The sequence below is a fragment of the Ostrinia furnacalis genome, unplaced genomic scaffold (assembly GCF_004193835.3).
Source record: "Ostrinia furnacalis isolate ACB-3 unplaced genomic scaffold, ASM419383v2 OfSCF3175, whole genome shotgun sequence".
In the NCBI taxonomy this organism is placed as follows: Eukaryota; Metazoa; Arthropoda; class Insecta; order Lepidoptera; family Crambidae; genus Ostrinia; species Ostrinia furnacalis.
Genome location: NW_021133414.1, coordinates 115,499 through 136,339, shown reverse-complemented (window position 1 = coordinate 136,339; position 20,841 = coordinate 115,499). Strand labels below are relative to the sequence as shown.

The following is a 20,841-nucleotide window of genomic DNA, read 5'->3' as shown; positions in this document are numbered from 1 at the left end:
CCGTAGAACAACTGAGTTGCGAGACTTGGTTTTTTTGACAAGTATTGTTTTTGATGGGATCACTTTATTTCCAAGATATTTTACATATTATTAGTAGTTTCATAATAATTAATGTATTTACCTGGTCAGCGTGTAAAGGGAGCCACATGTCTCTTGATGGGGGCTGCGCTATCCTCTTGTCTTGTTCTTGATCGCAGTCGAACCAAAGGCCGCGAACATACAGCATTATATCAAGCGTCGGTAGGTCGCATATTGCCTGGCAAACAAATTTTAATATGACTATGCAATAATTTTAGTTTCAAGCTGAACAAAGATCATCATAAATTCATAACTGTGACTGTTGAAATGTTATAATTCTGGTCTTAAAAACACAATTTCCTTACTCCACCTTATTTAAAAAAATCATCAACCATACAAATAGAGACCCAATATACTGAACTGTCCTACCCGTGACATTGACAGCGGGGCGCCAAAGTCAATACCGGATCGCTGGTTCCGATTTTTGCCATGTTGGAAACTATACAGTTGAACGATGGTAGCGCCCCCCTGTCAATGAGGTTGGTGGGACAGTTCAGTATATAATAGGACTAGGTCATCTTTAGTATTTAAAGATGACCAAATGGCATTAATTAATGCTTCTAAAAATGTCTACAAATAGTCAACTTCATTTAACAGTTCTGAGTTTGTCAAGCAATCCTGCGCAACAAATAACACTTACCCTATGTATCTGCTCAATCTGATTCTCCTCAAACTCCTTCCTCATATACCTCGCCAACAATTCATAGTTCTTCCCACAAGCCACCTTTAACCCATTCAGCATAGTGCACGGTTTGTTACTGTCTCTGGTCATTTGCGAGAACATGTATAAGTGTTGTGGTTCCACGTATGGGAGGGTAGTTAGAGGAGAGTCGTGAGGCCAGCGCGCTTGCACTATACTCTGCATGATCATCTGACAGGATAGACAGACGGACAGCCAGCCGTTTTCTGCTGAGGTGTCTATCATGGCCTGAAAGAAATATTGAATTTAGTGACATTTAAGTGTGGTCGTGTGTACCTAAACCAGTACATACATACATGATACACGCCCGTAAAAAGATTTCCCTACTACCATTTTGTGACAAAATAATATCAGCTGAGAAGTGGCGGAAGAAAACCAATTACCTTTGTGAACTGCTTGTGATTATTACAGAAGCCACGATTTTTAGTTATAAATATAAGGTGAAAACGGACCATTTACTGTCGGTAATGTTTTTTGTTCGATCCTATAATCAAGAGCTTATCCTGAGCCTAATGTTTGTAAGATCGGTCACTTTCCGATGTCAGATTCGGACTAATGCAAAGCTAATTTGTCATTTCACTGCCATTTTCTCTGTCTACTAGCTTGAGCCAAGCGCTTGCAGGCACAACTTTACAAGAACGGCCAACCACGTGAAGTGTTGTTGAACTCTAACAAATACAAATATCCAGAAACCTCTAGCAGTGATAGGGTTAATACTGGGACGTGTAAAAGTTCTTTTTAATTGCGATTTGCAAAAATATATGACTTTAATAGTTTTTTATGAGTTCTCACCTGTAATATCCTTATAGTCTGGTCCAGCACCGACTTGGTATCAGTCAAGTAGTCGGTGTTAGGCAGCGGCAGGCGCGTCATATGCGCTTGCAGTAATAAGAATGCCTTCACGTTGGACGAGTCTAGCGATAACGCGTCCACTGGCAGGCGGCATTGCTGAGATAGCTCGCTGGAGAAGAAATAGAGGTCAAATTATACTGGTTATTAAGGTTTTATAATCTTATCTTGCCATTAATAGATTCTTGGTAAACGCGGGACGTATCGTCATCATCAGATCGTCTAGTCTTTAATGCAGGAGTCTACCAGATTTACCAGAGGCAAATGGATTCTGGTCCTTCTGCGTCAGACAGTACCTTCGAAGTGAATCATCGTTAAAATGTCCTAACAGATTGTTTTTTTCGGGTGGTTTTAGCAGAGTAAAATAGGAACAACGTCATTTTTCCAGTGGATGGTCTACAATACTACTAAGGAACAAGCATCACGCGTCTCCAACTCTTCAGAACAGCGTATGGCGCGAGCGAATGCTAAATGTCCAGTTGCTTCTGGTAAATTTGAGGATCGTGCTCCTTTTGTATGATTTTATGCTTTTGAGAGATGGTCGTACTCCTATTATAGTGGTGACTAAATAACCTAATGATGACGATATAGTTTCATTAGACAAGCATTAACAAAAAATCATACCCATTAAGCAAATCCTCATTATGCCTCACAGGCAGCGTGGCGTATTCTTCCGCATCAGCTAAGACCCTCAACAAAGAGTCTCCATTGAGGTGGCCTTGCAAGTTCGCTGCGAAGTGCGCCATTGTTTTATGGGATAAGTAGTAGTAGGACGCTATGCGACCCATCCAAGTGCTATGGACTGTTCTTTGGTCCTGGAAGTTAAAAGAAGTATTAAAAGAGATCTTTGGGAAAAGATTTGTTGACGGTTTCTTTTTTATTGATGTAGTTCCCACCACTTAAATCTTACATTACTTGCAGTTTGATCTTTCATCATCATCCTTTCAGCCAGAGGACGTCCACTGCTGAACATAGGCAAAACAATGATTTCCATAATGACCTTTAATGAAATCTAATGAAGGTCATGATGGTCGAAGGTATAGCTATAGCTTATCAAGTCGCGAAATCACGATTTTAAAATACTTAATTCTTTTGGCTACATAATATCATTTCGCCAGATAAATCCCAAGAATAGACGTTTTCATAAATTGCCTCTAACCTGGGTAAGTTTCTCCACAAGGCTTTAGAGCATTGTCTCCCTAAAAGATACTTGAAAGTCTCTCACCTAACTCAGCAGGGCTATTCTGTAACGCTGTTTAAGGTAGTTTTGGGTTATCTGTCACTATCGCTCATGTTGGTGTCGCGCTTTGTATGAGAGGGATGAATGAAATAAATAAATAAATAAATCTTTGGACAATTTCACACAGCGCCAGCTAGCCCCAAAGTAAGCAACTTAATGCTTGTGTTATGGGTGCTAGCTTGACGGATACACCACTTATATACTTTTTTTTTTTAAATAGGTACATACATATTATACATAGTAACACCCAGACCCGTCACAGAAATTAAAATTCATCATTTCAATTTATGCCCGGCCGGGAATCGAACCCGGGACCTCTCGGAATAGTAGTCCGTTCTGAACCACTACACCAAACGGCCGACAAAATGTTCCGGAACTTCTAATTATGCTTTTGGGAGTTGGCGCAGTTGGCATTGCTCAGAGCGTCCAAGGAAGTCTGGACAAGTCCAGACAGGTAGTAGTTGACGTCACGCGGGTCCAGGACGGGTTCTTGAGCTGACTTGTCTCTGTCGCTCATGCTGTCATCTCGCTTTGCATGAGAGGGACAGAAACATCAGCGCCTTACCTCCTCAATATCCACGCAGTTGACATTACTAAGCGCGTCCAGAGACTTCTCGACCAGTACGGACAGGTAGTAGCTTACATGATCTGTCTCTGTCGCTCACGCTGCCGTCTCCCTATGCATGAGAGTGACAGAAACATCAGCGTCTTACCTCCTAAATCTCTACGCAGTTGGCATTACTAAGCGCGTCCAGAAACGTCTAGACCGTTCCGGACAGGCAGTAGCTTACATGATCTGTCTCTGTCGCTCACGCTGCCGTCTTTCTATGCATGAGAGGGACAGAAACATCAGCGTCTTACCACCTCAATCTCCACGCAGTTGGCATTACTAAGCGCGTCCAGAAACGTCTAGACCATTCAAAATCAAAATCAAAATCAAAATCAAAAATATTTATTCAGTTTAGACCACAAGTGGCACTTATGAACGTCAATAGAAAATAATAAAAAAAAGAAAAAGGTAGCCCTTATGGGGCACTTTACATGTCTCCTTATCTTTTGGGCCCTACCAGCGCTTCGAGACAAACATATGGCAAGTGCTGAGAAGAAACGCCGGAACAAACTCAGTCACCACTTATTGCCAGGAATTATCTAACGGTAAGAATAGTCAAATTTAAGTACATCAAATATGTGCAGACTGAACTGACCACGCATCCTTGTCATCAATATAGTCTCGAACCTTGTAGTACCCTTTGGACATAAGGGTATTTTTTATATGTATCTTAAATTTGTTTATTGGCAATTCGACAAGGTTGTGTGGTATTTTGTTAAATATGGTAATACATTTCCCCAAGAATGAATTACCTATCTTATGCAACCTAANGATTAATATTAGTGACCCTCCACGAATAGCTAACTCTCTAGTGAATGAACTAATAAGCTTATAATTATTAATGCTCAGCATTAGTTCATATTGCCTGAGCCAATGTTCCGTTAAACATAAGACATGAATATTCAATTCTTGGATAAATAACTCAATTTCCAAGTCTTTGCCGGAGAAGCCTTGTACATTCTGATGCACTAAATTAAAACCGTTAAATTTCTTTGTACCCGAATTTTGTATGCCAGAGTTATCCTCTATTGTCTTACGATGTAATTTAAATTATGATTTGGAACAGATTCCAAGGGTCGAACATCCATGGTCTGCTCAATAAAAGCAGTTTGGCTAGCCAAATTAATGGCTAAATATTTAATAAAATATGATAGCGAATTCGCTATTCGTCTTTTACAATATTTATTTAGATAATTATATTTATCTATTGTCAATAAACATTTATTTTTTAAATAATTGTTAATGTCAATTACATGGAATTTGCATTGATTATATGTCAGTGTATTCAATGTCAAATTCAATTTATATCTTAAATTATTTTCCTCCTGTGGCAAGCTTCTACTGTAGGGGAATGTGAACAAAATTATTTTATCTACATTAAGTAAACATAAACTATCAAAAATATTTAGTAGGTCTTTTTTGCCTACATTGCCCCTATTTCCTATTAAAATTACTAATGTGGTATTTATTGAGAACGAATAATTTGTTATTTTTCTCATAATTTGTAATTCCGGACAGGCAGTAGCTTACATGATCTGTCTCTGTCGCTCACGCTGCCGTCTCTCTATGCATGAGAGGGACAGAAACATCAGCGTCTTACCACCTCAATCTCCACGCAGTTGGCATTACTAAGCGCGTCCAGAAACGTCTAGACCATTCCGGACAGGCAGTAGCTTACATAATCTGTCTCTGTCGCTCACGCTGCCGTCTCTCTATGCATGAGAGGGACAGAAACATCAGCGTCTTACCACCTCAATCTCCACGCAGTTGGCATTACTAAGCGCGTCCAGAAACGTCTAGACCATTCCGGACAGGCAGTAGCTTACATGATCTGTCTCTGTCGCTCACGCTGCCGTCTCTCTATGCATGAGAGGGACAGAAACATCAGCGTCTTACCACCTCAATCTCCACGCAGTTGGCGTTACTAAAAGTGTCCAGGTACTTCTGCATGCTCGTCTGTTACCTAAGTAAGTCATATTGAAGACCATTATCTTATGACTAGGACAGTGGTTACCTAAATTATTTTCTAGTCCTTACCTCCTCAATCTCCACGCAGTTGGCATTACTAAGCACGTCCAGTGACGTCTGGACAAGTCCGGACAGGTAGTAGTTGACGACATCTGTCTCTGTCACTCATGTTGGTGTTCCTTTGTATGCAGTGTTGCCAGAAGGTTACTTTTGTAACTTTTTAGGTTACTTTTGAACTGCATTGGTTACTTTTAGGTTACACTAATGAAAAGGTTACTTTTAGGTGATTTTTCAGAAATTGTAGAATTGACTTTTACAGGTTATTCAGTAAAAAATATTAATAGTGACAATTTAAAAATTAGGGCAAGTGACCCGGTTGTGGCCACCGACCCCTTTGTGGCCATTTAGAACTTCAAATCGTTATAACTAAGGCAAAGACTAATATATTACTCTATGGTTTACGGGAATAAAAATATCTAATATTAGCCACACTGATAGCGTTAACAGCTTTGATGTGTCAAGCTTCACTTCAATCCAACAAGTCATTATTTTTTGAGCAGCGTTAATTGTTTTAAGTCTTAGCAAAAAGGCTAAGGCGAGCGGGTGAGTAAACAATCATTTATTTTCTAAATCCTTCTTATTTTTTTAAATGTTTATGTTAATCCTTAATAAAGAATACACTGTCTAAGTGGTACTAATGATATTTTATCGCTATTTGTTTATTAAGGGGTTTATGAGAGGTGGCCACTAATGGAGCCAGAATTAATGAATTTTCCCATCTTTGGCCACATGAATGGCCAAAAGTGGTGCACGAAGAACCCCACTTTTGGCCATTTAGTTTTTATCGTGATTTTCCAATTTAATTACTTAGCTATTTTGATATAAGTAATCGATTCATTTTCAGAGTTACGATTATAATGCCTCCATCGAAACCAAATACTAAAAAAATTGGTTTTGTGAAAAGAAAATTGTTCCAGTACTAACCGCATAAACTTATACTATAGGTTAATGTTGATTTCAATTCAAGCTGAGATATTATATTTCATACTAGCGGCCGCCCACGACTTCGTACGCGTGGATCCCGTTTTACCCCCTTCATCTATCTTACGCGGTTTAGATTTTTTCGTACAAATGTTTTTTCCCGCTAACTCCCGTTCCCGTGGGAATTTTGCAATATCCTGTTGTAACTAAGCTTTAAGTTTCCTAAGGTACCTGCATGCAAAATTTCAAGCGTCTAACTTAAGCGGTTTAGATTTTTCATACAAAAGGATTTTCCCGCTAATTCCCGTTCCCGTGGGAATTTCGGGAATTCTTTGTAACTAAGCTCTTAGTTTACTAAGGTACCTACATACCAAATTTCAAGCGTCTAACTTAAGCAGTTTAGATTTTTCATACAAAAGGATTTTCCCGCGAATTCCCGTTCCAGTGGGAATTTCGGGAATTCCCGTTCCCGTGGGAATTTCGGGAATTCCCGTTCCCGTGTGAATTTCGGGAATTCCTTGTTGTAACTAAGCTTTAAGTTTACTAAGGTACCTACATACCAAATTTCAAGCGTCTGACTTAAGCAGTTTAGATTTTTCATACAAAAGGATTTTCCCGCTAATTCCCGTTCCCGTGGGAATTCCTAAGTATACTATAACCTGCCCAGGAGTATGAAAAATAATTGTACCAAGTTTCGTTAAAATCCGTCGAGTAGTTTTTGTTTTTTTTTTATGAATTTTGATGGCCAGAACTGGCACATGACTGTGGCCAGAAACGGGGTAAAGCTGGCCAAAAATGGCACAAATTCCCATTTCTTTTTCTTTTCTACAGGATTATTTTTCCATTGAATCATTATGAAAAAAAATGTATCCTTAGGCTAGATCTAAATATATTTAATCACTTTTTACAAGAAATAAGTCCGTGATAACAAAAACTGTAAAATGATATAGCCTCAAAGTCTAAAAAATTCTTAAAATGGCCAAAACCGGGTCACCTGCCCTATGTCATAAACTGCATTTAAACATGAATTTGATTTATTATTTGTTAAAGAAAATGAGTTTTAGCGAATGTTATCCCAACTTAATATTATAAATGCGAAAGTAACTCTGTCTGTCTGTTACGCTTTCCCGCTTAAACCTCGCAACCGATTTTGATGAAATTTGGCATAGAGATAGTTTGAGTCCCGGGAAAGAACATAGGATAGTTTTTATCCCGGTTTTTGAAACAGGGACGCGCGCGATAAAGTTTTTCTGTGACAGACAAAATTCGGAAAGCTAGTTCGATAATAAAACGCAAATCCATGAAACGGTTTTATACGGCCGGTCACTTTTCGGTCTTCATGGAATGGGCAAAATTTCGAATTTAGGTTAATGATTGATGATCAATTTATTGTATTCATTTTCCATTCATGAACAACCTTACACAATCGCTCCGCACCCCCCCCCCCCCGTATGAAGGTTACTTTTTATTCAAAAAGGTTACATTTTTTTTATATTTGTGGTAATTTCTGACAAGACCCGACTGGCAACACTGTTTGTATGAGAGGGATGGAATCTTTCGGATATTCAAAACGTTTTTTTGAAAGTATCTCCCCAGGTGTCTTACCTCCTCAATTTCCACGCAGTTGGCGTTACTTAGCGCGTCCAATGACGTCTGGACAAGTCCGGACAGGTAGTAGTTGACGTCACGCGGGTCTAAGCTCTCCAGGTTGTAGTACGACGGGTTTTTGAGCAGTCGCCGGAAGAAGTATGTCCAGGTCAGGTAGTCTAGGATGTCTTGTTTGGTCTGGACGGTGCCTTGAAAGAAACAGTTGTTGTGGTCACTTGGCTGAATAGTTTAGGGTTATTACTAGAGCAGCTTTAAAATTTAGTTTGTTAAGCTACGGCGCTGTTTTCATGCAAAAATTAAGATAACAATAAATTTACTGTGATCAGAATTATAGTGGATCGTGCTAGGGATGCAATAAATACTACAGAAAAGAAAAATTCAATATTAAATCTACAAAAGGATAGATTCAAGCCTAGTGTTACTAATTTTAGTTGAGTTCTAATCGAGTCTTCATTCATTTCAGGATACAACCCTGAGTAGCAGCCGAATATATTTTTAGTGTAGAAGTTCGGTTTGAAGGAGTCAAAAATCTGACATCCTTTTGACACTGTATCACGTGACCTCATCCCTTCAGTAACGTGAACATAGATAAGTGTTTACAAATGGCATTAAAAGCAATCCATTTTTAATGCGACACTGAGTTTCGAATGTAGCGCATTACTTGTCATCTCTCTATATTTCTATGATTCCAACAGAAATCTTTAGGCATGTAAGATAGAATATCTACCTGCGACAATTTCAGCGTTCAGATGGTCAGCTAACACCTCAAGCAGACTGGACTCGACCGGGAAGGGCTCGTACAAGAACTTTTTGTAGAAGTTCTTCTTCTGATCGTGGACCAATACTACAGCCACACCTTCGTTGTCATACTGGAAGTACAATCAAATTGATTAAATACGTTGAATCATATTAAACCTCACCAAGATCTCATGAAGTTCAGGATAGTTTAGATAGACTAGATTTCTGTCTTTTAAAAAAGTCCCAAAAAAGCTAAAAAAAATGATTAAGGGTACTCCCTTAATAATTTTTAATGTACAAACTTTCATCGCCTATTACTGTAGGCGATGAAAGTTTGTACATTGGAAAATCAATAATAATTTCACAAGAAAAACAGTAAAATGTTCTGGTTGGGGTATGCACACACGACTTTCTGTGATTTAAAAAAGATGTGTTTTTTTCTACTGATCCGTTTAAATTACAATATTTTAGACCAAGCTTCCCAAATTCTGCGTTCAAAATTAAGTGTGTGGTTCAAAATTAATCTCAAGGGCATCGTATCGAGACGGTCGAAAAAAATCATTGCAAAAATGGCAATTTTCCAAGAGCGTGATCGAAAGAAAACGTTGCAAAAATGTCAACTTCCCAAGAGCGTCACAGTAGAAAACACTTTAGGAAGCCCTAAATTAGACCTTAACACACAGACATAGAGTACACATTTACCTGCGGTCGGCCAGCTCTGCCCATCATTTGCAGTACATCTGTGATGGGCATATCCACGTATCTTTTTTGTTTTCCATCGTAATACTCCGTGCCTTTGATCACCACTAAATGGGCGGGGAAGTTCACGCCCCAAGCGAGTGTTGCTGTGCAGATTAGAACCTTGAGACAGGGGGATAAGATTCAAGTTGTTAACTGAGAGATCGGATTTGAGAAAGTAGTTGACCCTTGACTTTATTATACTGTATTTTCAATTGAAATTAGATTTGAGTTGCTTTGACATTAAGTTGGCAAATAAGGCCCAGAACAGACGGTGAAACGCAACTGTAACGAAACTGCAACTTTCTGATGATTCTTATGAATGAAACTAAAAGTTTCAAACTGGTCGCGTCATGTGTGGTCTCTCAACGGACGCTATGGCAGAAACTTAGATGCAACTCAAAAGTAACTAGCAGTTGCAGTTTCGTTTCACCGTCTGTTCTGGGCCTAAGAGACGTCACAAGTTCTTTTTATTACAAGCTTTCATTTATCATGCAATACTTAATGAATGTATGTTTGGGTTAAATCTTGCAAGCGAAATAGACTAACTTCCTAACGATCGATTGGCTTAAATTTTGAACACGTATGTAATTCAGATGGCAATGCAATATAATGATGTGCTGGTCTGGTGATGGAACATAAAAGTTTGTATAAAAAAAAACTTTTTTAATAATCTTATTTCTCTACAAAAGCCATGGTGATATTGCCCTGCTCTTCAAAAATATATCAATTGATGGTTAGTTTCAACTACCCTCTATCATAAGTAACCACCAAATAAAATCTCACCTGTATCTTCTGATTAATAAACAGCTCCTCCACAGTATTCCTGTCTCTCTCATGCAGACCGGCATGGTGGATGCCTATTCCAAAAGCCAGCGTTAGTTTCAGGTTGGATTCCCTGATGTTGGCTAAGATCTGCTCCATTTCCGACTCGTGCATGTGAAGCCATTGTTTTGGATTGTCTTCGGCGGCTAGGTACGCTATCAGATCTAGGGCTGTCAGTCTGGAATACAATTTATTAGGGTACATTCACATTGTTAACGACTTATTGGAGTTGTAGCCACAGATAAACTGGCTATCTTACCTTCAGCAGGTGAAATAGCCAGTTTCCCTGTGGTTGAGGACTAAGGCCGGGTTGTACCATCTCACTTTAACCTTTAACCAGTGACACGTAGTCTCACAGGCGTCTCATGTTTTTCAAATTCTTAGAATTGACCACTTCCCCTCGCTTGCAGCGACCCAGCGTCTTAGTAGCTTTTGTTTTAGTGCTAAAACGACCACAGAAGAAGGCAGACGTGTTATCGGTTGTTTTGCACGTAAGTTATACGAATTAGAAAATCGATCGTAGCCTGTGAGGCTACATGTCCCTAGTTGTCATACAAAAACTTTTACACTCTAATTTTTATTTTAAGTGCAAAATGGCAGAAAAGACTAGGAAATGATAACTCCAGCCCACGAATTCATCAAAGAATAAAATATTACGAACGGTCAGTCAATCGTTTGAACCTTTTGAACCTCGTCAAGGTTCAAACGATGGACCGTCTGTTCCATCCTGAAACAAGTCAAGCCAAGCAAAGGGCATGCAGTATTTGTCTGCCTAAACTACACAAAATGACAGTGTACACAGCGGACAGTGGGGGGGGGAAGGGGTCGCCCCGGGTGCCAAGCCATGCTTCGCTGCCACAGTACACTTGTGTTGGGGTGTTGCAATCCCATATGTTTGCAATGTTCTCGCCTTTTCTGCAAAAATTGCCATTGATTTTATGCCAAATTGAGCGGGTGTCAGAATTTTTATTTTTATTTTTCAGAAGTGGCTTTTATGTTTTTTCGGTTTCTGTATTATTAGATTTTTAGTAAAAAGTATTAAATTTGACATAGAATTTATATAAAGTCTATTAAAATGCTAAAATAGGAGCTCATATCAATTGAGGCTGAAAATTACCACTAATTGGTAATTATAGTTTTTTTCTATGTAATTATAAAAAAAATGATTGAATTCATTTACATTTGTTTTATTGACATACCAATAGTTATATACAAATACAATTTTAAAGTAATCCACATGCAATTTTGTCAATTTTTTGATTTCGAAGTGGTAGCCTGTGAGACGTCATGTCCCTTATAGTGTTATAAAATAGTCATGTCACTGGTTAAAGGTTAACTTTGACAAACGTCAAAAATGTCAAACTCCATACAAAGAGCACGGGTTATCGTTATAGTGACGGTCAAAGTAAGATGGTGCAACTCGGCCTTAGAGTAAGGTTGTCGATAAAATAAAAAAATGACGATGGATTCAAAAATGTGTTTGAAGATGGAAATATGTAGTTTCGGCTTTAGACATTTACACAGTAGCCCTGTCAAGTGTCGCAATTGGAGTGTCAAAGTTTGTCAAGGTATGTCGTTTTAAATGTTTAGATCCTTAAAACAATGTTGGGTGATAGTTTTTTTTGGTTCTTAGATTTGCTAAATCAAATGCCATGTTTAGTTTTTCATGTATAATTTGGGATGTTATTATGATCAATTAAGCATACTTAAATCTATTTAATAATCTTCTCTCTGGACTACATAATGACTCTAAAAAAGAACAGCCTGTATTGTATTCAACTTTGCGTGTTCCATAATAGGTTTATCTGTTGATAGAGCACAATTTACCCTGCGCACTTACCTAGTCTGCCGTCTACTGGACACGAAGACGAGTGCGGGCGCGCAAGGCGAATGCGTCCTTATCGCTTGGAAGGTGGGCTTGTTCATCGTCATCATGCGGGGACAGTAGTGCCTGCCCGGATGCCCCGATATGTGCACCTGGTTAGTAATATACAGGGTGTAAAAAAGGTTTGTAAAAAATAGTTTTCTTTTTCTATGGTGTGGGTGGTACCACAGAATAATAATAAATACTACGTACAGAAGTTTTACTTCGCGAAGGTATTTAAAAAAATGTATGCTCAATGTCATTAACAATATGGTGTGATTTAGCCTGTCTCAAGAGTCAAGCACCATTTTGTTGACAAACGTCAGTGATCGGCACTGCGCCGAAGCTATAGGGCTGACTTCGGTAAAATGATATGACGTGAGGTGCCAAGCTGCGGAAAATGGCGGAGGAAATACATGATTTAGCATGAATTATCATTAATAATATTAACGCCTCTCAGTGTTTTGAGGTAACTTAAAAAAGTACATTCTGTTTTTATTATTATTTAGGCAGTTAAATACTGCACAGTATTTAGTACACCATTTTCTTAATTTTCTTCCATCATACACAAGAATACGCGTGCGTGAGTCAATGTTCGCTCGTATGTGAGGCCTTGTCGAATAGTATCCTGTAGGTGGGCCATCGTGCGTGTTTTGTTTTCGATGTAAACTCGCGGAGATGAACAGGCCTGGTGGTAGGTAACAACAGATATGTTCAGCTTCCCGGAGTGGATGCAAGCTATATTTGGGACGTATAAGGTTAACCCATTCGTGGATGATCAAACTTAAGTATTGATTCTAATGCTCAAATGCAACAACTTACCCCAAGAGAAGAAAGTACAAATCTTAAAAAAAAAAACTTTTTCGTACAAATGGGAACGTAATAAATCATTCATTAACGAATGGGTCATCCTGTATAAGTTCTGAAAAGGGCCACACATTGAATAATTCCTCCTTAATTTATAGCCGACTGAACAGTTTTTAACCGATGTGAATGCACTAGTCCCAGTGTTTAGTTTATTCCTCTTATATTTATCAATAATTAACCATAGAGTAAACTAACCTCCAAAGGCACAGGCCGCACCGAAGGCCGGAAGTTGTACAGCCCCATCTCGCCGATGTTGAGCCAATTGGCCAAGTCCTTGGCGTTGGCGAGCGCGGTCGACAGGCCTATGATGCGCAGGCGACGCGACGTATGCGATTCGATGAAGTTTGTCCTAAGTAATAGCATAATCTCACATTGAATTTACAAGGCAAAGATATCAAGTTAGGGAAAATAAATTAATAACAACCCTAAAATTTCCATTAACGCATAGAGGAAGAGCCAAGGGTTTCCTAGACTATTATCTTACTGCGTACAGTGGGGTAGAACTTTTGCGTCCAGCTAATGACTAATGCCACCGGGTAGGTTGCTTAACATTTTAGGGCTGCGTAGTTTTTAAATACTAATATGTATATACCATTTGCTTATTTATGATTATTATGTTATGAGGATATTTATGTGATAATCAAGCCTCCACTAAGTAAAACGACGATCTGAAAATCGCGAGAAGAACCTGGATGCAGGCAACACACGACCGGTCGATGTGGAAATCTAGATGAGAGCTTTATCCAGCAGTGGATGTCGTTTGGCTGAAATGAACGATGCCGTGCCAATGCAGCTCTTAAGAACATTGGTTTATTCTCAATATCGGCCACCAAGCCACCATACATCTGAAAATGCGGACATAGAACCTACTTTCAATTACAACTCACCTGGACACTATGACTTCGAGCACCGGCCCCCTATCTTCTCCCAGCAGGTGTATCTCGTCAATGACGATGAGTGCGACGTCCCGGACGTAATTCCGGGTCTGCCAGGATCGACTGATGCCGTCCCATTTCTCAGGAGTTGTGACGATGACGTGCGAGTTTCGTATCGCTCGGATGTCCGGGGATACGTCACCTGAAACGGGCAAATCATAAAGTCATTGATTTCTTGCTATTAGGCGATCATCACACTGCTCCGCGCTCCGCGGGACGACAGATTTAATCATTGTATGCAAGTACCTCAGTTTGTATAGAAAACACGCGCGGCAACACACTGACAACGCGTCCGCGCGCGGGATTTTTTATATGAAATCACGCGGACCGCGGCGCAGTGTGATAACCGCATTAGGCTTTAAAAATCACTTTTACACTTCTACTGCTTTACGACGATAATTTGGCCAGTACTGAGAAGAAGCAGCGCAAGAAACTTAATCACTATTGTCGGTCTCTTTTTCTAAGATTTACATAAGTATTTTGAAAATGTTAAGGCATGTTGTATTTAAAGAAAACGCCGATAAAAATGGGAATTGTTTAGTATTCTGTATTAATTACCTGTGAGTTCCACGACCTTCTTTCCGAGTCGCTCTTCAAGTCTTACTTTCCAGTCTTTTATTCGCTCCTTGACTAGAGCTTTTAGTGGAGCAATATAGACCACCTGAAAGAAGGTATTTCATTAATCCCAACTAATCCCAACTAATATTATAAATGCGAAAGTAACTCTGTCTGTCTGTCTGTCTGTCTGTCTGTTACGCTTTCCCGCTTAAACCTCGCAACCGATTTTGATGAAATTTGGCATAGAGATAGTTTGAGTCCCGGAAAAGAACATAGGATAGTTTTTATCCCGGTTTTTGAAACAGGGACGCGCGCGATAAAGTTTTTCTGTGACAGACAAAATTCCACGCGGGCGAAGCCGCGGGCGGAAAGCTAGTGAAAACTATAAAACTGTGAAGTAGTATTTTTTTTATTTAACAAGTAATAAATGGTTTACCTATTTGTAATTTAATCAGAAATCATGTTTTAAATTCTTAAGGCCTCTGCCTCGAATTTCATAGCGGGGTGGCAGTTTTCGAGGGTCTGTCTATTTGATTTTACGCAAAAAATCCTGCCGCCCAGTATCGTTAAACGTGTTGTCATACTGGATCCTTAACAAATTGGGAGTTTAAACGTCAGAGTAGCACATTGCCTACAAAATTGCGGTAAAAGGCTACAGGACTATTCCTACTTCTCGTTATCACCGCTGCAACCCGTGTCAGTGCCAGGATCTACAGCTGACCGCCAATAAAATACAACCAGTGAAGGTCAAGTTTGTCCCGAGCGAAAATTAAACTGTCATTGGACCCGCAACGAAATTAATCAGAAGAACCTAGGTTCGACTTCCGGAGCAAGGCTAGTCTTAGGCCTCAGCCTCGACTTTAGCGGGCAGCGGGGCGGGAGCGGCAGGATCTTATGCGTAAAAATCAAATAGACCGGTTCTCGAAAACAGCAGCGCGGCACCGGGCAACGAGCGGGCAGCGCACTCCTTCTTTTGCCCACAATAAATCGAATCGGTCCATAATCACTTCCTCAAAATGATCTCATCTTCATGAATTGTAATTTCAGTTTAACTCAATCATCTATTTTATGTATGTATTTATTTATTATATATTTTATATATTATTTATGTATGTAGCATAATTTGTTTTTGTTTTTCTTTCCTGCACTAGAAGTACCGCCAACAAATTTCTTTTCTGCTCAACCCAAAGGTAAACTGGTCGAGAATGCTTTAGTGCATTAAGTTCGCCTTATGTTCAAATTTATTTTGGCATAAAAGTTTAAATAAATAAATAAATAAATCGAAATAAAATTGTCGCCGTTGTTCAAACATTTCGTTAGCGAATAAAAACAAATATCTCGACAACACAACCCCGAACACAACACTTCCCCGCTCCCGCGCCGCCGCCGCTCCCGCCCCGCTGCCCGCTAAACTCGAGGCTGAGGCCTTACACCCATTTGCTCACTCACCTTACACCCCGGATACTGGTTGAACACCCTGAACATGGCAACCTCAGCGACTATAGTCTTGCCGGAGCCGGTGGGCGCGCCCAACAGCACGTTATTGTCAGTGTGGTACAGACAGTGGAATATCTGCGTCTGTATCGGGTTGAAGTGCGTGAAGCTGTACAGCATCTCGAATTGAGGGTTGTTCAGCGCTGTTATTGGCAGCGGCTGGAGTTCTAGGAGGTCTGAAAAAGTGATTGAAGTATTATTGTAACATTTATCAGTGGGAAAATTAGCCTTCTGTGGCCGTAAGGGTCTCCGCTAAAACTAGCACCCGGGCGAGTTAATGTAGTAGAAAAGCACGGCGCCGCGGGAATCTGCGTGTGTTGCTCATCATACTAATTTTCGATGCTGAACCGCCAGTGGACGCCCGCGCAAGTTTAAGAGTCAGTTAGGGTAAACTCAACGAAAACTTAAAAACTAACTTTTTTTTTAAATTACACAATATAGTCTGAAAAGGTTTAGATCTAATAAATACTATAACCATTTTGATGCCTCAGAATTGTAATTGCATGCTTGCTTATACGTATGAGTACACGTATCTCACTGTCTGCCAAAATCTTTTTAAAAAGAACATAGCATTGTTTAATTGCCTAATTGGCACTTGAATTCACTATTTACGAAAATACCTGTATGCGGCGGATGAGTCTCAGGCAAGATCAAGTGCTGGAACGTCAGAGGCAGGACACTCTCGGATCCAAGCCACCTCTCTGACGTCGCTCTGATGTAGTACTGAGGCGTGAGAGGTTCTGAGATTGGTAATTATCTAGTAATTTCCCAACATACCTGTATGCGGCGGATGAGTCTCAGGCAAGATCAAGTGCTGGAACGTCAGAGGCAGGACGCTCTCAGACCCGAGCCACCTCTCTGACGTCGCTCTGATGTAGTACTGAGGCGGGAGAGGCTCTGAGATTGGTAATTATCTAATTCAGTTTCCCAACATACCTGTATGCGGCGGATGAGTCTCAGGCAAGATCAAGTGCTGGAACGTCAGAGGCAGAACGCTTTCCGACCCAAGCCACCTCTCTGACGTCGCTCTGATGTAGTACTGAGGCGGGAGAGGCTCTGAGATTGGTATCGTGATGATTAATTCTTGGGGCTCTCTTGTGATGACCTGGAATAAGGGATAGGGAGTTAAATAATAATGAGTGAATAATTATGATCACAAAATTACTGGCGAGTGACGTCATAACTCGATAGTGGTAGGCCCAGTTTCCACCAAGGCGGAGCGGAGCGGAGAAGTGTCGGGCCGTCAAATTTTTCTATAGAATTTGACGGAGCTGTGCGGAGCGGAGACGAGAAGTGGAAATAATTAAATTTGATTGGTTATTCAACACACTTCTCTGCTCTATTCCGCTTTGGTGGAACAAATAACAAATGAAGGCTACAACTAATCAGTTGTAGCCTTCATTTGTTATTTGTTTTGTTGACATTACACATACCTGCTTTTTAGTGATGAGGAAGTACTCGTGATAGTACATGATGTCCGTATCTGGATCTTCTACCCAAATCCAGAAGGCTTCCGGTGCTTTTCCATGATATTTGTCGTTCCATCTGTAGATAAATCATTCATTAATAAAGTACTATTTCTTCATCAATCGACATTCGACTATCTGCGTTGACTTTACGGTTACTTTTGCAAATAGACATCAAAAGGAATATTATAACAGTGGTTTATCAAAAAGAGGGCGTTGCTAAACATCTTGCTATTTCACTTAGTACAATGTAAGAAAGAGCATTAAACATTTTAGGCATCAATAAAATTGACGAAACAAAAAGCATTTTCAACATACAGTCGCCAACAGAACTACTACATAAAATGACAAGTTTATCTAAAGGATTTTAAGCTTTATGCCAGTGGCATACGAATGACAGATTTAAGAACTACTTACTTGAAATTGGGAGTGATGGTGAGTCGTATCCTCAATACAGTCCTGGTGATAGGATGTAAGCTTGCCTCCATTTCGAGTAGCGGAAACTCATCTGCACATTTCTTCAAATGCCTTGCGTTTTTCGGATTTCTTATTAGGTCACCTGTGTAGAAAGATAGAGCTTATATTATTTGCAACTGTGCGAGCTTCATATCTATACTAATATTTTGATTGTTTGTTTGTTTGTTTACTTGAACGCGCTGATCTCAGAAACTACTGGTCCGATTTGAAAAATTATTTCAGTGTTAGAAAGCCCATTTATCGAGGAAAGCTATAGGCTATATACCATCACGCTACGAGTAATAGCACAGAATAATAATAAAATAAGTACTACGTACAGAAGTTTTACTTCGCGAAGGTATTTAGAAAAATGTATGCTCAATGTCATTAAAAATATGGTGTAATTTAGCCTGTCTCAAGAGTCAAGCACCATTTTGTTGACAAACGTCAGATCGGCACTACGCCGAAGCTATAGGGCTGACTTCGGTAAAATGATGTGACGTGAGGTGCCAAACTGCGGAAAATGGCGGAGGAAATACATGATTTAGCATGAATTATCATGAATAATATTAACTACATATTTACCTCTCAGTGTCTTGAGGCAACTTAAAAAGGTACAGGTAAGGTTCTGTGTTTTTATTATTATTTGGGCAGTTAAATACTGCACAGTATTTAGTACACCATTTTCTTTATTTTCTTCCATCATACACAAGAATACGCGTGCGTGAGTCAATGTTCGCTCGTATGTGAGGCCTTGTCGAATAGTATCCTGTAGGTGGGCCATCGTGCGTGTTTTGTTTTCGATGTAGGTAAACTCGCGGAAATGAACAGGCCTGGTAAAAGTTGCAGAGCAAAATTGAAAAATGTTGCGAAAACGGGTTTTCACGCGTACGGAGTCGCGGGCACAGCTAGTTTAAATTGCATATAATTGTATATTGTTCTCATTTAGGGCACTTAACTGCAAGACCGGTCGTTGTGGAAATCAATCTTTAGGCGCAGATTTTGTCTAGCAATGGACGTTCCTTGGCTGAAACAACAATAAAGTAATATACAAACCAATTTCTTTCCAGTCCATATCCCTGATCTGGTCTGGTTTCAGCATGGGATACTCAATGTGCTTCAACGTCTCAATGGTAAAGCAGTTGAACTGCCGCATATCGCTGTAGAAGTCCCACTGCTGGAGTTCCAACATCTTGGCCATCTTCAGATATAAGCCGGCCATGTACGCGTTGTTCTTGCGGAGTGTGATCTCGAATAGAGCCCGGACTATGCGCACGGCGTTCTGAAATTGGTTGGGTTATAGTTTTAGGATTTATTTCGTCTAAGATGTATTATTGAGTATTGGAGACTTTTAAGATGATAATTGCCATATTGACTTTTATGATGATAGGTGATGAACACTTGCTGATAAAGTTCCTAGTAGTCTATGAAGAAGTTATAAATAAACTTATGATGTTATGATTACAAAGGGATAGGATACGATAGAGTCAGACAAAGCAATGTTTATTTGTGAGATAGGTTTATGAGTAAGGGCTGATTTTTCAATCGAGTTTTATCTTTTAACTGAAGAAAAAACTTGCCATTTTGAAATATTTCTCATACTGAAACTGTCAATGTGCCAAACTTATTCTTCAGTTATAGCCTGACCAGGAACATAAAACCCTCGCCATGTTGCGGAAAACTATTGGTACTAATTTCTTTTAATGGCAACAGTAACTGAAAACTTCATTGACATGTCACCTTGCATGTCAGTCTATTGCTGTCAAAGTGTAAACAAACTTTATTTTAAATGTGCGCAATTGATTTTGTGAATTAAATTGCTAAAATCTTTTTATAGTCGTGAAAGAAAAGTGGTTCACAATGTGTTAAAGTATTTGTCGAAGAGAAATACTAAGGGTTCGGACAATATTTTCATTGAATAATGTTTCCGACAAAGGTTGTCAAATTGACTGACATGTTTATCGTATAGTACAGTCCACTATGAAAATTAGCTGCAGTTTGTTTCAACTACCTATTTTAAAGTTTTTTGTCACTTTCTAAGTGTTGAATTTTATGGAATTGGGAAAGAAGTACCGAGTTTGAAGCGTTCATGAGCAGACATTGCAGTTGAATATTCAAGTTCTGAATTTGATTATTGATGAATAATAAAATAAATCCAACTAGCTGATTGATGGTTTCATTTAATTTATTTAAACCAGTTTACTTATAATAATATTTTTTCGTTAATTTATGAAAATATTAAATTAGCCCGTAATCCTGAATCCTGATACATAAAGTTAGTCTATTAATTTAACACAGATACGACTGTACTCAGTGTTGCACTATCAAATGCAATTGACGCGCCTCTATGCCTGGGTTTTTATGTTCCTGGTCAGGCTATAAAAGTTATCCGACGATTAGTCACTGAAAATTATATTTATTGATTTTAAAAGCAGCTATTGTAATTTTTTTGTAAATAAAAACTGATTGGGTTCCGACTTATAATAAAGTGATAAGAGAATAAAAAAATAAGAAGCATTCTAATTTAGACCAGCTTACCTGGCTAATATAGTTCAAATCGGACTGCAATGACGATCCATTGACGCGTCCCCTAGACAAATACGTTTGCAGCAGTATATTGATCTTCCAGTGGATATCTTCAGGAGCGTCTTCTATCCTCAACTCACAATACTGATCTTTGAGGCTCCAAAGTTCTGTCAGCTCTTCTTTTCTGACCTATGGGAAAATGTGAGATGGAGATACTAATTGCAGCTCTGTCAGCAGTTCTTTTCTAATCTATCAGAAAACATGACACAGAGATATTTTTAATGAAAGCTGTTTATTTTACAAAACGGTTTTGTTTCTCTTTAATCAGATCAGCCTCAGA

The 20,841-nt window shown here is 39.3% G+C and overlaps 1 protein-coding gene across 1 annotated transcript in view; it reads right to left on the bottom strand.

Moving 5' to 3' along the window:
• obe (activating signal cointegrator 1 complex subunit obelus) overlaps nt 1-20,841 on the bottom strand; it is a 47,359-nt gene that overhangs the window by 4,930 nt on the left and 21,588 nt on the right. Inside the window, exons 19-36 of the mRNA XM_028311105.1 lie at nt 20,514-20,690; nt 19,032-19,257; nt 17,937-18,078; nt 17,487-17,598; nt 16,990-17,158; nt 16,009-16,229; nt 14,560-14,662; nt 13,954-14,143; nt 13,262-13,415; nt 12,176-12,312; nt 10,297-10,513; nt 9,475-9,633; nt 8,762-8,903; nt 8,032-8,222; nt 2,252-2,442; nt 1,571-1,739; nt 719-1,006; nt 122-256 (exon numbers count right to left, since the gene is read on the bottom strand). Coding sequence (XP_028166906.1) covers nt 122-256; nt 719-1,006; nt 1,571-1,739; nt 2,252-2,442; nt 8,032-8,222; nt 8,762-8,903; nt 9,475-9,633; nt 10,297-10,513; nt 12,176-12,312; nt 13,262-13,415; nt 13,954-14,143; nt 14,560-14,662; nt 16,009-16,229; nt 16,990-17,158; nt 17,487-17,598; nt 17,937-18,078; nt 19,032-19,257; nt 20,514-20,690 — 3,123 coding nt within the window. The remainder of the gene's footprint in view (nt 1-121; nt 257-718; nt 1,007-1,570; nt 1,740-2,251; nt 2,443-8,031; nt 8,223-8,761; nt 8,904-9,474; nt 9,634-10,296; nt 10,514-12,175; nt 12,313-13,261; nt 13,416-13,953; nt 14,144-14,559; nt 14,663-16,008; nt 16,230-16,989; nt 17,159-17,486; nt 17,599-17,936; nt 18,079-19,031; nt 19,258-20,513; nt 20,691-20,841) is intronic.